The sequence below is a fragment of the Meriones unguiculatus genome, chromosome 11, assembly GCF_030254825.1.
Source record: "Meriones unguiculatus strain TT.TT164.6M chromosome 11, Bangor_MerUng_6.1, whole genome shotgun sequence".
Lineage (NCBI taxonomy): Eukaryota > Metazoa > Chordata > Mammalia > Rodentia > Muridae > Meriones > Meriones unguiculatus.
In genome coordinates, this window is record NC_083359.1 from 77,995,227 (window position 1) to 78,009,841 (window position 14,615).

A 14,615-nucleotide genomic window follows, 5' to 3' on the forward strand; every position below is an offset into this window, starting at 1 on the left:
TATTTAGTATTTATAATTCTTCATCTCCAAGCGGCTGCAAAAAAGGAGCTTTTTTTCTTAGTGGGTGCTAGGAGTTGAACCTGGGTCCTCTGGAAGAACAGTCAGTGCTGTTAACCACTGGGCCATCTCTCCAGCCCACGAAAGGAGTTAATAATTAACATCTCAGAGGCACTAAAGACTGGTCTGGTACAGCTATGTGAGGGCTTTTCAAAGACCTGTGAGGAAGACTAAGGCTCTCAACCACTGGAAGTAATCCCTAAGTTTAAGTAGAGGCAAAGAATGTAACATCCTTTTAAAAACAGCAGGTAGGAAAATGAACAGAAAGCACCAGGGAGGAAAAAAAGATTAATAGGAAAACATCATACAATAATATATATTAAAATCTTTATTTTTTTTTCAGAATTGAAACCCATACAACACATTAGAAATTTGTTTGATGTCTTACCAAGTACATCCTCTATCTGCATAACAACTCCAAGAGGAAATCCTAGGTAGATCAAACAAGAGGGTAGTGATGCCTACACCACCCTTTGGACAAATAAATTAGCTTCCCAGTAAGTCACTCCCAGCTTCCCCCGAATTTATGAGGATCACCATAGGTCCTAAAAGCTTGTGGCAGACAGCAGCCAGGCCCCACTCACCACCCAGGCTGGAGAAATAGGGGGGAAAGGCCAGCCTCCCCACGGAGTGTATTTCACAGTCAGGCCACCTGGCTTATCAGACTGCTCAGGAAATGTTAGATGAACATCCTACCTTTAACAGCCAAGTCCTTTCTCAGTGTCAGTATCTCCTCGTGTCAAAGCAGGACCATTATCCTCGGCAGAACGCATAATGGCCACACTAAGCCAAACACTACCACGTGCCTATCCTGAAATCCAGATCTCTTGGGACTCCCAGGAGAGCTTGCTGACAACAACTGTTCATGATCACAGGATAACCAGAGAGTTGCAGGGAGGGATAGGAGGAGAGACTGAGGGAAGATAATGCATGGGGATGGAAAGCCAGTGTGAGCATTTTAAAGAAAACCTGAATTTCTTTGGATGGCAATGCTGTCTCCAGCACTGGGAAAATTGAGAAACCGTCAGGATTCACTTGGCTAAAATAACCTATAATGAATGTACCTGAATTCCTCTATTTTCTTCTTAAAATTTAGATTGACACTTTAACCCTGAGTGCAAACAGGGAGACATACCTTAAGAAATACCAAACATCCTCAGCAAATCAGAGTCTACTGTTTTAAAAGAAAATTACTTACAACCCTCTCCAAAGTACAATGCAGCCTTAGATTAAGGAACAGTTTGAGAACAAAAATCCTATACCCGAATCTCCCCATTTCAACTTCAGAATACATGTCTTTAGGAAGGGGAGGGAACGAGGATAGAGCAGTGGGTTCTGGCTTCTTGGGTTTGTCCTGAATGCATCCATCTGTGTGGATATTCAGCTGCCAAACTTAGAGCTGACCAAATCTCCCCCCCCCCACACCACTGCCTTGACTGTAACAGCCCTAATTCTAGCAAACGAACCGAAAGAGGCCAGGGTTACAATACTTTTCAAATACGTATCTGTCTTTTTCCCCCAACAGAACTTCGTATCTATAGCTAGCCCCAACCCCGGCGCCACACCGAGACTCACCCAGATATGCCTTCCCTAGCTTAATCCAACCCCCAGCTTAGAACACAGAGTTATATTCTAACCGCATGTCACAGCTGACTCTATTGATGCAATTCTAACTTTGTCCACTGTGGAGGTGCCTGCTGATGCCAGAGGTGTGAAAATGAGGCGGGAGATGACTTTTCTGTAACTGCTCTGAAGGAGAGAGTTTTTCGAAGTAGCTTTCCTGCCTGCTCTTTTCGCCAGGAGGACTGTGTCTTCAACACTGCAGCTGAGGCTGCTTGCCTGGGAACAGTTCCTACTCACTTCCCAGGGTGTCTGACAGAATGCCCATTGCCAGCTTAGTCAGCACTGAGGGCAGGGCTCACTGCAGTCCGCTCTGCTGGCTCCCAGCATCTGGCGCCCCCTTTCACAAGTGCTAACTAGGCTAAGCTCAAGTTCAACTGTGAATTTCCTTGGATGGATGTACATAGCATCAGTGTCCAACCCTGGAAAATGGACTCAATACCTCCTTTTGTTGACACCATTTTAGTGTTTTGTGCTAATATTTGTTTTCTTAAGTTCAACACACCAAAAACAAAACAAAACAAAAAACACAGCCTATTCCTTAATCTACCTCAAAATGTACATAAGATGTACAAACGTTCCTAATTTCTTGCCACTTAAATGAGGTTGTAGGCTATGAGGTTTCAGTGTGAGGAACCTGGGGGAATAAACTCAGACGGTGGTGGCCTCAAGCCAGGCTCCATGGCTGGCACTCAATGTCAAGCACAATGCTGAGAGGCTAGTCTTAAACTGGACAGGATGTAGAGGCAACATTCAGCTGAGTGGACACTGCCCCAGACATATTCCCTAGCTCTGCAGTTCACCGCAGCTGCCTACATGTCAAATGACTGCCACGACGGACATGGATGGAAGACTCTCCTCCACCATGGGCTCAGAACTCCAAACGAGACAGGACAGAATCTGGATTTGATATAAACCAAAATATTAAGGCTCTCTGTGGTGATCTCCTCAGTTCCAAGGCTCAGAAGGCTTAAAATCTTCCACTCTTCTACCTGTGGGGCTACAGCACAAACTTGGTGCAGCCACCAGCAGGACGCTTTCTCATAAGACAGACAGATACACGGCCATCAACCTCCTCGGAACAGCAGCATCACTCATCAAACTCCTCACAGGCCATTCACTTCCCAGGATATGAGCTCACCTCAGAGGAGAAACGCGAGCCGGCCATGGTAGCTCCTACCTACAATCCTAGCATGTGGAAGGCTGAGGCCAGAGGATGGCTGCCAGTTCAAAGCGAGCCTGGATTCCATAGTAAGTTCCAGATCAGCATGGGCTAGAGTAAGAGTCTATATAGTCTACCTCAAAATAAACAATGCTATTCAGAGAAAAAGAAAGGGGGAAAAAAGAAAGAAAAAATGAGGATGGCAGAGATCGAAGGTCCCTGACTTGTATTATTTTAGCTTGTTTTGCTACTTGGGGCAAAAGGTAGGTAAATTAGTGTCCATAGAGGATCATGCTTGGGTAGTAATAACAGTTCCTCTAGAGATGGTTTTGGTTAATTTGAACACAACGGGGGATGACTGTTTGCTTTGGACACATCTAAAACCTAAATCAAGGGGAAGCTTGATTTTCACTAAAATCGTCCTCCTGGTTCTACAGAGTGAGTCCCTCCCTCTTCTCTTCCCTGAGATGTCAGATCCACACCACCCAATAGCTAACAGCCCCGACACCTTCCTGCCCTCCCCCTTCCTCCAATCTACCTTAAAAATGGGTCTCCTGCAGCAGACTGCTATTTTGTCTGATGCCACAATGGAGGAGCAGTACATTTTCCACTCTTACTAGTCCTGTTTTTGTTTTTTAAAGACACAGGGGACTGCAAAGTGTTTCCACAGAATCCACGGGTATGGAGAAAGGATGGCAAGGTTCACCCAAGACACACACCCTGGAATAATTCCTTAGCCAGCGTCACAGCTGCTTATCCTTTGGTGTGGGAATAGAGACTGCACAGAGCTGGTGCCTGCTGCCTGGCAGCCGCCTGCCGAGGGCGTCAGGTGACTCGCTGACACTGGTCTTTAGCTTCCACTGCAGAAAACAACCAGCACTCCCAGGGCTACTCTGTCTTCTACCACCAGAGCCGGCTGCTGGCCACTCCCAGGCTGTCACATGCCATTTGGAATTCATTGTGCTGTTTCTCTATCTTTGTAAAAATCAGTTCCACTTGTTCCGTGCTGAGAGTTACAAGTGGGAGAGAGGCATCCTGTCTTCCACCAGCACAGTATCCATCCCAAACTGGTCCGTACACTGCTTGACAGTGGCCAGGACATTGCGAAGGCGCTGGTCCACAGTGTTCAAGTGTGGGTCGGAGAGCACGGGGGAGATGGGGTCGTGGGCCATGGCAGATGTTAAGGCAGACTTCAGCACACCATTCTTTAGGCAGTTCAGTCTATTCCAAGTCGAAACCCGAATACTGAAAGAAAAAGTTTGAAAATAAATCACAAAACACCTTACTATCCAATCAGCTTTAAAGCTTGCATGGCAGAAAAGTTTTTGTTGTTTTTGTTTTTAAAAATCACTTCTAGTTCAGACTTGTCTCGTATTAGAAGTAAGCTGTATTGCCATGATATACATTTGTGGGGTAACTGGAGATATATACAAAGATTACACATAATCAAAGCAGTAAGAGAAATTGAACCAATCTAAATGTCTAACAACTGAGAGGTACTTCGCATTATGGCTAATCTATCAGGAAACACCATTCAGCCATAAAAAGGTTTGAAAATTGAGTGGCACGTGGAAATGTCCATGTTATTATGTTAGGGTTGAGAAAGTTACAGAGAAAAACTTTCATTCCTTGCTGTGGGAAAACTAAAGTGCACAATTAGCATGATGAGACTGAACGAAGTACACTGTGTTAATAGAAGCTATCCTTAGACACCCAGGGAAGATTTTAACTTCACTATTCAAATGGTTCTGAATTTAAAAAGTCCACCATTGATAATAGAAAAACATTAACTTTAAAAATATTTTTTGCTGAGCAATGTTAGTGCACACTTGAGCCTTTAGTCCCAGCACTCAGGAGGCAGAGGAAGAGGCAGGCAGATCTCTGTGAGTTCAAGGGCAGTCTGATCTACAGATTGAGTTCCAGGTCAGCCAGAGCTACACAGAAAAACCTTGTCTCAAAACACCACCACCACCAAAAAAACCAAAACCAACAACAAAACAACAACAAAAAACAACCCTACTTTCTTGGGAATGGAGATGGCTCAGCCCTTAACAAGCATTTATTGCTCTTGGAAAGGACCTGACTTCAGTTCCCAGAACCCACTTTGAGCTGCAACAGCTGCCTGTTAACTACAGCTTCAGGGGACCTAAAACCTTCTTCTGGCCTCTGCAGGCACCGGCTTCAGGAGCACATAGTCCCACACACAGACAGACAGGCAGGCAGGCAGTAACACACATACACACACACACACGCACACGCGTGCGCACGTAATTTAAAAATTTTAAAGAGATTATCTGTTTTCCTAAGTGACTTCACTAACTACTTGCTATTTATACTTACTACTACTAACTACTTGGTACTTATCACTGATAAAACTCATACGGGAATTTGGATGCCATCATAACAGTATTAAGAGCTGAGACCCTCAAGAGGTGAGCAACTGGTGAGGGCAGAGGTCTCAGTGGCGCTGATGCTACTCTCTGCTCTTCGGTTTCCTGACATGTGGTAACAGTGCAAAAGGTCTTTTGGGATGCCAGTATTTGGATATTGAGCTTCTCATCTTCTAGAGTTTGAGCCAATACATTTCTGTCTGGGATTGGTAAGATAGCTTTAAATAGGTAAAGGCAGTTGTCACATAGGCCTAGTGACCAAAGTTTGATCCCTGGAGCCCAGTGTAAAGGTGGGAGAAGAACCATGTGAATAGCTGTCCTCTGACTCCACCCCCACAGCACAGTACACAAACCCACAAGCCCACACCTACACCATGCATACAATGCAAATACTAACAGCAAGATAAAATAAATGGAAGAGAAATGTCTTGGTTTATATCTTTCTGTTATAGCGGAATGAAATGGACTAAGTGACCAACTAAAGAGAATTTATTATGTCAGAAGAGACGATTTAACCTCTCTGTAGACAGAGCAGAGGTAACAGACAGAATGTAGATCTGTAGCAGCGGTAACCAGGCAGGCAGAAATGTCTGGCTTGTTGTTGTTGTTGTTGTTGTTGTTTTTATCAATACATTTTTATTATTAATACTATAAAAAAAAGTTAGCAAGGAAAAGTTAATTTGTCTAAGAAAACATATTCATTGTCACTCAGAACTCTCTGGCCTTCAGTCATTTTCAATAGATATGTCTGTGATGCCAGAAGGCATTGTTGCTCATTTCTCATGTACACGCAATAACAAGCCAAGGCCATCCCTATTAAGACATGTAACTTACAAGACTAGACTCTGAAGCAAAACCAGCCTGCTTTTGTTGTTAATTTTCTCTACTGCTAATTTTTTCTCTTCAAAACCGTTTTTTTTTATTTTAATTTTATTAATTACAGTTTATTCACTTTGTATACCAGCTGTAGCTCCCTTCCCCCTTTCCTCTCAATCCCACCCTCCTTCTTCTCCTATGCCCCTCCCCCAGTCCAATGATACGGGAGGTTCTCCTCTTCCTTCTGACCCTAGTCTATCAGGCCTCATCAGGACTGGCTTCATTGTCTTCCTCTGTGGCCTGGTAAGGCTGTTCCCCTCTCAGGTGGAGATGATCAAAGAGTCAGCCCATGAGTTCATGTCAGAGACAGTCCCTGTTCCTACTACTGGGGAACCCTCTTGAACACTGAGCTGCCACGGGTTACATCTGTGCATGGCCCTTGTTTGGAATATCAGTCTCAGAAAAGAAAAGACCCCTGTGCCCAAATTTTTTGGTTCTGTTGCTCAACTTGTAGAGCTCCTGTCCCATCAGGTCTTTCTATCTCTCCCTTCTTTTGTAAGAGTCCCTGCACTCTGCCCAAAGTTTGGCTATGAATCTCAGCATCTGCTTCAATATCCTGCAGAATAGAGTCTTTCAGAGGCCCTCTGTAATAGGCTCCAGTCCTGTTACCTCTTTTCTCCCTCTTCCGATGTCCATCCTGTTTGCCTTTCTAAATGAAAATTGAGCATCTTACCAGGGTCCTCCTTCTTGATTAGCTTCCTTAGGTGTACAGATTTTAGTATGTTTATCCTGTATGTCTAATATCCACTTATAAGTGAGTATATACCATGTGTCTTTCTACTTCTGGGATCCCACCATTTGCCTGCAAATTTCATGATTTCCTTGTTTTTAATTGCTGAGTAGTATTCCATTGTGTAAATGTACCACAATATCTGTATCCATTCCTCAACTGAGGGGCATTTGAGTTGTTTCCAGCTTCTGGCTATTACAAATAAAGCTGCTATGAACATGGTCGAGCAAATGTCCTTGTTGTATACTTGAGCATCTTTTGGATATATGCCCAGGAGTGGTATAGCTAGGTCTTGAGGTAGCAATATTCCTAATTGTCTGAGAAAGTGCCAGATTGATTTCCAAAGTGGTTGTACAAGTTTACATTCCCACCAGCAGTGGAGTAGGGTTCCCCTTTCTCCACATCCTTTCCAACACGTATTGTCCCTTGTTTTTGATCTTAGCCATTCTGATGAGTATAAGGTGAATCTCAGGGTGGTTTTGATTTGCATTTAGAAGTACACTGTTTTAAAAGAAGGAAGATCTGTCTTTGTACAAAGCACAGAAGAGATGGACTAAGTATGACTGCCAGTTTTCTTATTCTGAATTGTGCTTTAAATGCCTGAGAGCTTTGTCACTTGACTGACTCAGCACCAACTTCACTCTTCAGTATATGCTTCTCCCAAATGGACAGAATTCCTTTAAGGATGTCTGCTCAGCCAGGCACTGTGCCACACACCTGTATTCCCAGCACTCAGGGAGGCAGAGGCAGGTGGTTCTCTGTGCATTTGAGGGCAACCTGGTCTACAAAGCAAGTCCAGGACAGCTAAGGGTACACAGAGAAACCCGTCTCAAAAAACCAAAACCAAGCCAAACCCAAACAAAACAAAAAACATCTGCTCATAAGCCTTCCTAGTAGAGGGCAGTGCAGCAGGAAGGGGCTGTCTCACACCTCTGGCTACTGTAAGGTAGATAGCTCAGTGGTGCAGGAAAGAGGTCACCAGACTCTGGCCCAGCCACATCGTCAGAAGACTTCATGCAAGCTCATGAAGCTGCAGCCTTGCCTGCTGATAACTTCCCTGACCCTTTCTCAGACAGGGTCTCATGTAGCCCAGACACTGAATCTGCTGTACAGCCCAGAAGGACACTGAACTCCTTCTTCTCCTACTACCACCTCCCAAATGCTGGGGTTACAGCACTCTGGCTCCTGAGGCTGTCTCGACTATAGGATGCAGTATGGCATCTGCCTGCTCTGATTCATTCTGCAGGCCCACAGATGTGCCTTGAAGGGGGCAGATCAGATACCAGTTGCTAACTGCCTCTATCCTCCCTGTTCTCAGTTTCCCAATACTGGTAAGGATTAGGGCTAACCAGGAAAATAAGTATTACCTTCTAGAGAACCCTGTTTCCTACTGAAAAAGAAAAGGCTGAGTATCGTGGTACAACCTGTAGTCCCGGGACTTGGAAAACTGAGGCAAGGATCCTGGGATTTTGAGGCGAGTCTAGACTATATATGGAGAGTGTGTGGGAGGGAGGGAAGGAGAGAAGGAAGGAAGGAAGGAAGGGGAAAGGGGAAGAAATAGAAAAGGAGGGAAAAGAAGGAAAGGAAGGAAGAAAAAAGAATGAATGGAGATGGGTAGGCTGAAGAGATAGCTCAGGAGGCTGGAGAGATGGCTCAGTGGTTAAGATCACTGTCTGTTCTTCTAAAGGCCCTGGCTTCAATTCCCAGCACCCACATGGCAGTTCACAAAACTGTCTATAACGCCAACTCCAAGGGATTTGAAACCTTAACACCAATGCACATAAAATTAAATATTTTTTTTTTTTTAGAAAAAGAGAGATGCTCACTGAGTAGAGTGCTTGCCTGCAAGCCCAAAGACTCGAGTTTGATCCTTACAATTCATGTAAAAAGAAGTTGGGCATAGTGGTACATAATCTCAGAGTCTAAGAGATGGAGACAGGGAGATCCTTGGGACTTACTGGCCACCAGCCTAGTCAGTTCCACCACAACAAAAGACCTTGTCTCAAAAAAGGGAAGAGGTGGATAGTGCCTGAAAATGACACCCAACATTGTCCTCTAGTCTACACAGACACTAGGGTACACACCTGCACACCTGCACAAATATAACAAAAGAAGTCGGGGGGGGGGGGGGGTCAGGAGGAACTGTAGTATAGCTCATTGGTAAAGCACTTGCCTAGAAGGCACAAAACCTGAATGTAGTCCCAGCACTGGAAAAACAAACAAACAGACAGGAAGAGAGAGAAAGGAGGCAAAGCCACAGGTGCTGTGTTTCTAGGCTGACCAGCAGCCAAATGAGGCAAACTTCAAAGTCAGTCCAGGAGCAGGACTGAAGCAGGAGCAGGCCAGGCTTAATTTATTTAATCTTCTTGACTTCTCAATTTCTTTATTCTCTAATATATATCACTTATTAAGTACTTAGAGAAAGTTATTTTTTGGTTTAGGTAATTTCAACCTAAAATACTCAAACTCTAGGTGAGAGGACTTGAAACCACAAGGTAAACCAGATACAGCAACTAAGAATACAGATTGTAACAGATTAAAAAAATTTTTTTGAGATTTTTTTTCACTATGTAGCCCTGGCCATCCCAGAACTCACTATGTACATCAGGGCAGCCTCAAATTCAGAGATCCATCTGCTTTTGTCTCCTAGGAGCTGGGGCTAAGGCCCAGCTAGACTGTTTTTAGCAGATGCTAGGGATGTTAAGCCAAACACACACACATTACTATAGATACTACAAACTTACTGATAATTCAAAATTCAAAATTAATTCTGAGCTTTGGGTGACCTGCCTCTGCCTTTCCAGCAGCTCTGTCAGGATTCACAGGGTTTCCAGGTTGTAGAAGAAGGAAAAGCAACTGGGATGTTTTAAGGTCAAGAAGACTGATGTGCCGGTGCCTGACCCTGAAGGAGGAAATGCAGGCAGGCACAGCTGCTGTGGGTAACTTACATGCAGCACTGATAGAGAGGGGCCAGAATGCTTCTCTCATCCAGCGAGGGGTTCCCAAAGCTGAAAATCAAATTCAAACAACCAATGAGCTGCAAGTACTTACTTCCTTCTCAGCATCAAAAAAGAACATATTCCACAAAAACCCAACTGTGATCCTAGATAATTTCATGCTCCAACAGCTCAGATCATTTAAATTAAAAATAAGGCAGGCATGACTAATAGGCTCAGGATCATTAACAGCCTGAACTAAAGTATCAAACAGCAAATAAACTCATGTAACAAGGACCCTTTTCTTGCCAAGATGCTGGGGCATAACTGTGGGACCACACTGTGAGTTCTTAGTCCAAAGGGAGAATTCTAAAGGCCTGGAAAGAAACCCAGGCTCTCTCTGCTGGTTTCCCCAAAAGGCAGGTGGCTATTACTTCCAGAATCACTAAAACCTTATTCCTGCAAACAAGCCTGATGGCAACTTCAAACCACAAAAACTGCCCAGGGCTTTCACAGGCTGAGACGGCAGGAAAGGAATGGTGACTCTGGGAAAACGGTCACCCTTTCTCCCCGAGGACAGTGCAGGGAAAGCAGCTGCTATCCTTTGAATATTTGTGCTGCCCACAAATTGTTGCTCCTTAATCCCCAGTGCAAGGCTGTAAGAGGTGAGGCTTTGGGAGATTAAGTCCAGGACAGTCTGACCACCAGTCCTCCCGCCCCAGCCCCCATGCTCCTCTGCTAAGGCAGAGTGAGCAGCCTTGGACAGCAGCAAGAGGTGAAGAAGTGTCGGGAGGTGGGGCCCAGCAGAAGGAAGTTAGATCACGGCATGCATTCTTGATGGGGATTTCAGGACCTTAGCCTCTCTGCTTCTCAGATGCCACGAGGCCAGCAGCTTTGCTCTAAATGTGTTCCCATCGATTATGATTCTGCCTCATCAAAAGCAATGACACCAATAAGCTTCTGAAACCATGAGCTGAATAAGCATCTCATTCCTACAGGCTGATTCAGTCTTTCCGAAGCTGACTACCACGGTACCCTAGAGAATGGCCCTCTTTCCCACAGACACTGACAAAAGACAGCCCTGTTGCTCTGTACCTTTTGGCATTATCAAGAAGAATAAGCATGCTAGCGCCTTCATCATCTTGAAAGCTTTCATAGTGGTGGCGGTCGGCATTGCCAATCAAGTAATCAAAGACAGCAGTGTCGATGATGTCCAAGAGGCGCGGGCCTGAGTCATAGGGGGACGTTTTCTTCACAGCATCGCAGTAGCTCTCATCATATTCCCACCTGGAGGCGAGAGGCGTCGTAAGGGTTACTGAGTGCCAACCACACCTGACTGCAGTTTAGCTGCTAAGAGTCCCGTGAAGGCCATGTGCTAACAGTTTGGCTGCCAGCCTGTGATGTTATTAGAAGGTGGAGCCTTGTTGGGAGAAAGCCTAGAAGGTGGACACAGTCGCCTTGGCCTTCCTTCTCTCACTGTTTGCTTCCCAGCCACCACAAGGAGAGACGCTTTCCTCCACAGCCTACCTGTATTGCGTTGACACTGTCCTACCAAAGCCCAAAGCAGCAAAGCAGACCAAGCTGGGCTGAAATATCAGAAACTGAGTTAGAAGAACCTTTCTTCGTTTAAAGTAGTATGTATTTTGTTAGACAGAAAGCTAATGCAGAAAACTGGTAACAAGACAGGCTCATTGCTGTGACTCCCTGACAGTGAGGTTCTCAGGCCTTTGGGATTGGCTTGCAAAATTAGAAAAGTTTAGAGGAGCAAGCTATGGAAATTAGAGACTGCTGGGAGGTTCTGGTGGGGGATCAGAGGCTGACAGCACTACAGAGAGCAAAAGCTGTGTGCTGATAGGTTTGGGAGTAGACTGGGACTCCATTGAGAAATGGGCTAGAGGCTAATCATGCTACATTCTTAAGAAAACCTGTGTTTTGTCCACATGCTGAGGCTTTGTAGAATGTCTTATATGGCAGAGGCAACCTGAAGGCAGCAGTGTGGGACTTACTGGCTGCTTTTGGCCATATTTACTGTGAGAAGTGGAAGCAAAATGCAGAGTAAATAGACCTGAAACACTTGTAATTGAACCAAGAAGCACAAATAAAGTTCAAGCCAAGATAGGCACAACTGCTGAAGAGACCAGAGCCAATAAAAAAAGCAAGAGCTTTACAGTAGGATGGTAGGAAAGGTACCTTGAGGCATCTCAGGAACCTGCGAAACCCTGCCCATCCCAGGCTAAACTTTTGTGTTCAAGCATCAAGGCACTCAAGAGGCCACTGTGGTCCAAGAGGGCTTGGATGAGCTCAAGAGTGCCAGACCTTGGCATCACCCAAGTGATGCAAGTGTAGCAGGCATGCCTAATATAAGAACTGTGGACCACTTCCACTGAGATTCCAAAGTGGTCCTGAGAGGGGACAGACAGGGCTGAAATTCTGGCCAACAGCCCAAGAGTGTGAAGCTGGAGGATATAACATCTGTTCTTGCTTTTGTCTAATCCTGGCTCTTCTCCTATTCTTTGGAATGTCACTGCTTCTCCAGTGCCACTGTCTCTTTCGATCATATAACTTGTTATTTTAATTTTTAGGGCTCATAGCTTAAGATTTGCCTAATGTTTCAGGGACTTTAGATGTAGGCCTCTTAGCAATACCGGTACAGTTAAGACTTGAGAACTCTTGGACGTGGGCCAAATGCATGAGACAGACATGAGCCTGTAGAGGCCAGCCTCAAATGCTACGGCTTATATCTTAAAAACAACAACAAAAAAAAAATATTGTGTGTGTGTGTGTGTTGTGCATGTGTACATCACCTGTGTGTGTGTACATATATATATACATATATATGTATATGTATAACATATATATATGTATATATATATATATATACATATATATATACACACACACACACAAGTGTACCACGTGTACACAGGTGCTGGTGGAGGCCTGAAAAGGCTGTTGGGTTTCTGAAGTGAAGTTACAGGTAGTTGGGAACCCCAAATGTGAGAGTTGTAAATGAAATCCAGGTCCTTTGCAAGATCAGCAAGCGCTCTTGACCCGAGCTCTCTCTCCAGGTCCCCATGGTTTATATTTTAAATGTCCCCTAAAGACCACGTTCTAAAGCGCTGGCTCAACCTGGGAGCTTTCAGGAGCTCCTGGACCTTTACAGTACGATGGAAGCTTAGTCATGGGGAACATGCCTTGAAGGGGATATGGGGGGTCTTTCAGGAAGTCCCTGCTTAGCCGGTTTGCCCCGGCCTTTCTGTCTTTGCTTTCCAGCAGCAACAAGATAAGCAGCCTCTGCCACCACATGCTTCTGCAGTGATATACTGTACCACCAGGAGCCCAAAGCAATGTGGCCAAGTGACTACAAAGTGAACTTCTCAAACTCTGAGCCAAAATTAACCTCTCCTCTTCCCCCCCCCCCCACCAAGACAAGGTTTGTCTATGTAGCCCTGGCTGTCCTAGAACTCACTGTGTACATTAAACTGACCTAGAACTCAGAGGTCTGCCTTCCTCTGCTGGGATTAAAGGTGCCCAGTGTAATCCCTCTTCTTTTTAGTGATGGAAAGATGGTTGACACACTGGTACTGCTGAAAATAGGGCCCTTCTTAGGCAGGTTTGCCCTAATTCACAATTGTTCTTACTCTGGGACAGATGGCTGGCTCCCACTGAGGAAAGACTACTGGCCTGGTACAGCAAAGGATTAAGTCATGGCTCACAGGAGCATTTACCTGGCCAGTTTGCCTTCTCGGTAAGTCCTGCCCCAGGGGTGTCGATGCTTCTGCAGAGGCCACACATCTGGAAGCCAGAGTGTGACAGATCCCTCCATCATGTCTCCATCAGCACATGCTGGCTCTGTTTCTCGGCAATAATAGCACTTCCCATAGAAACAAGTATTGTTCCCTGCAGGATTGAAATGCACCAGGTATTAAGGAAGAAAATTAAGAATCCAATTTCTCCCCCAAACAAGAGTGAACAGCTAAATAAACAAGCCCCACGAACATTAAAATCCCGACGTTACTTCATTTCACACATGTGTTTCGCTATGGAGGTAATAAAGGCAGACAGTGTAACAAAATCTGCAGTGAATGAGAGACTATACTAGAAAGCAAATCTTCCTGTATCTCTTCCTACCCGGCCTCTCTCCCAGAAGCCAACAGCCATCACAGTCTTTCTCTCAACTCACAATATTTAAAAGAGAGCAATGTCTTCCTGTTCTTTATCAGAGATCAGGTTTTGCCCAAAATACCCTGAGGAGAGAGAGCAGACACATACTTAATTTGGTCACATATGGGGCAGGCAGGAGCCTGTAAGTAAACAGACTGAGGATAATGGAACGAGACTTCTCACAGATGGGAAAGTTAACACAGAACATACTATGGCAGGAATAAATCCTGCCATGAATTAGAATCAGAGATTCTGATTTCAGTACACACCCAGAAATAAAGACACAGATGTATGTGTGTACATTCATACATGTTCCTGTGCGTGTATGTGTGTGTATGCATTTCCTACTCTGCCCCTTAAGAGAACCTGGAAACAATGAAATCCAGGACCTGCTTAAACCTCAGTTCCCGTCCTCCCTCTCTTCTTGTAGTAACAGGGCCGCATGGATGCAGGGCAAGCGCTCTTTCCACTTCTAAGGCTAGCCCGGAAGCTTATACCACAAGGCCCAGCTTCACATATCACTTTCTAAAGACCATTTGTTTTGATATGTTTTTTCTTTTTCTTTTTTTTTTTTCTTTGTTACTCTTTTGTTTTTCCAGACAGGGTTTCTCTGTGTAGCCCTGGCTGTCCTGGAACTTGCTCTGTAGACCAGGCTGGCTTTGAATTCATATAGATCTGCC

The 14,615-nt window shown here is 44.9% G+C and overlaps 1 protein-coding gene across 4 annotated transcripts in view; it reads right to left on the reverse strand.

The window, feature by feature from the left end:
* Window positions 1-370: 370 nt before the first annotated feature.
* Window positions 371-14,615, reverse strand: part of Fam20b (FAM20B glycosaminoglycan xylosylkinase) — a 42,523-nt gene continuing 28,278 nt past the window's right edge. For all 4 annotated transcript variants that reach the window (XM_060364495.1, XM_021660287.2, XM_060364494.1 and 1 more), the window contains 4 exons: window positions 13,500-13,671; window positions 10,867-11,058; window positions 9,784-9,843; window positions 371-4,084 (listed from right to left, as the gene is read on the reverse strand). In XM_060364495.1, the coding sequence (XP_060220478.1) occupies window positions 3,853-4,084; window positions 9,784-9,843; window positions 10,867-11,058; window positions 13,500-13,671 (656 nt within the window). In that variant the 3' untranslated portion in view covers window positions 371-3,852. The remainder of the gene's footprint in view (window positions 4,085-9,783; window positions 9,844-10,866; window positions 11,059-13,499; window positions 13,672-14,615) is intronic.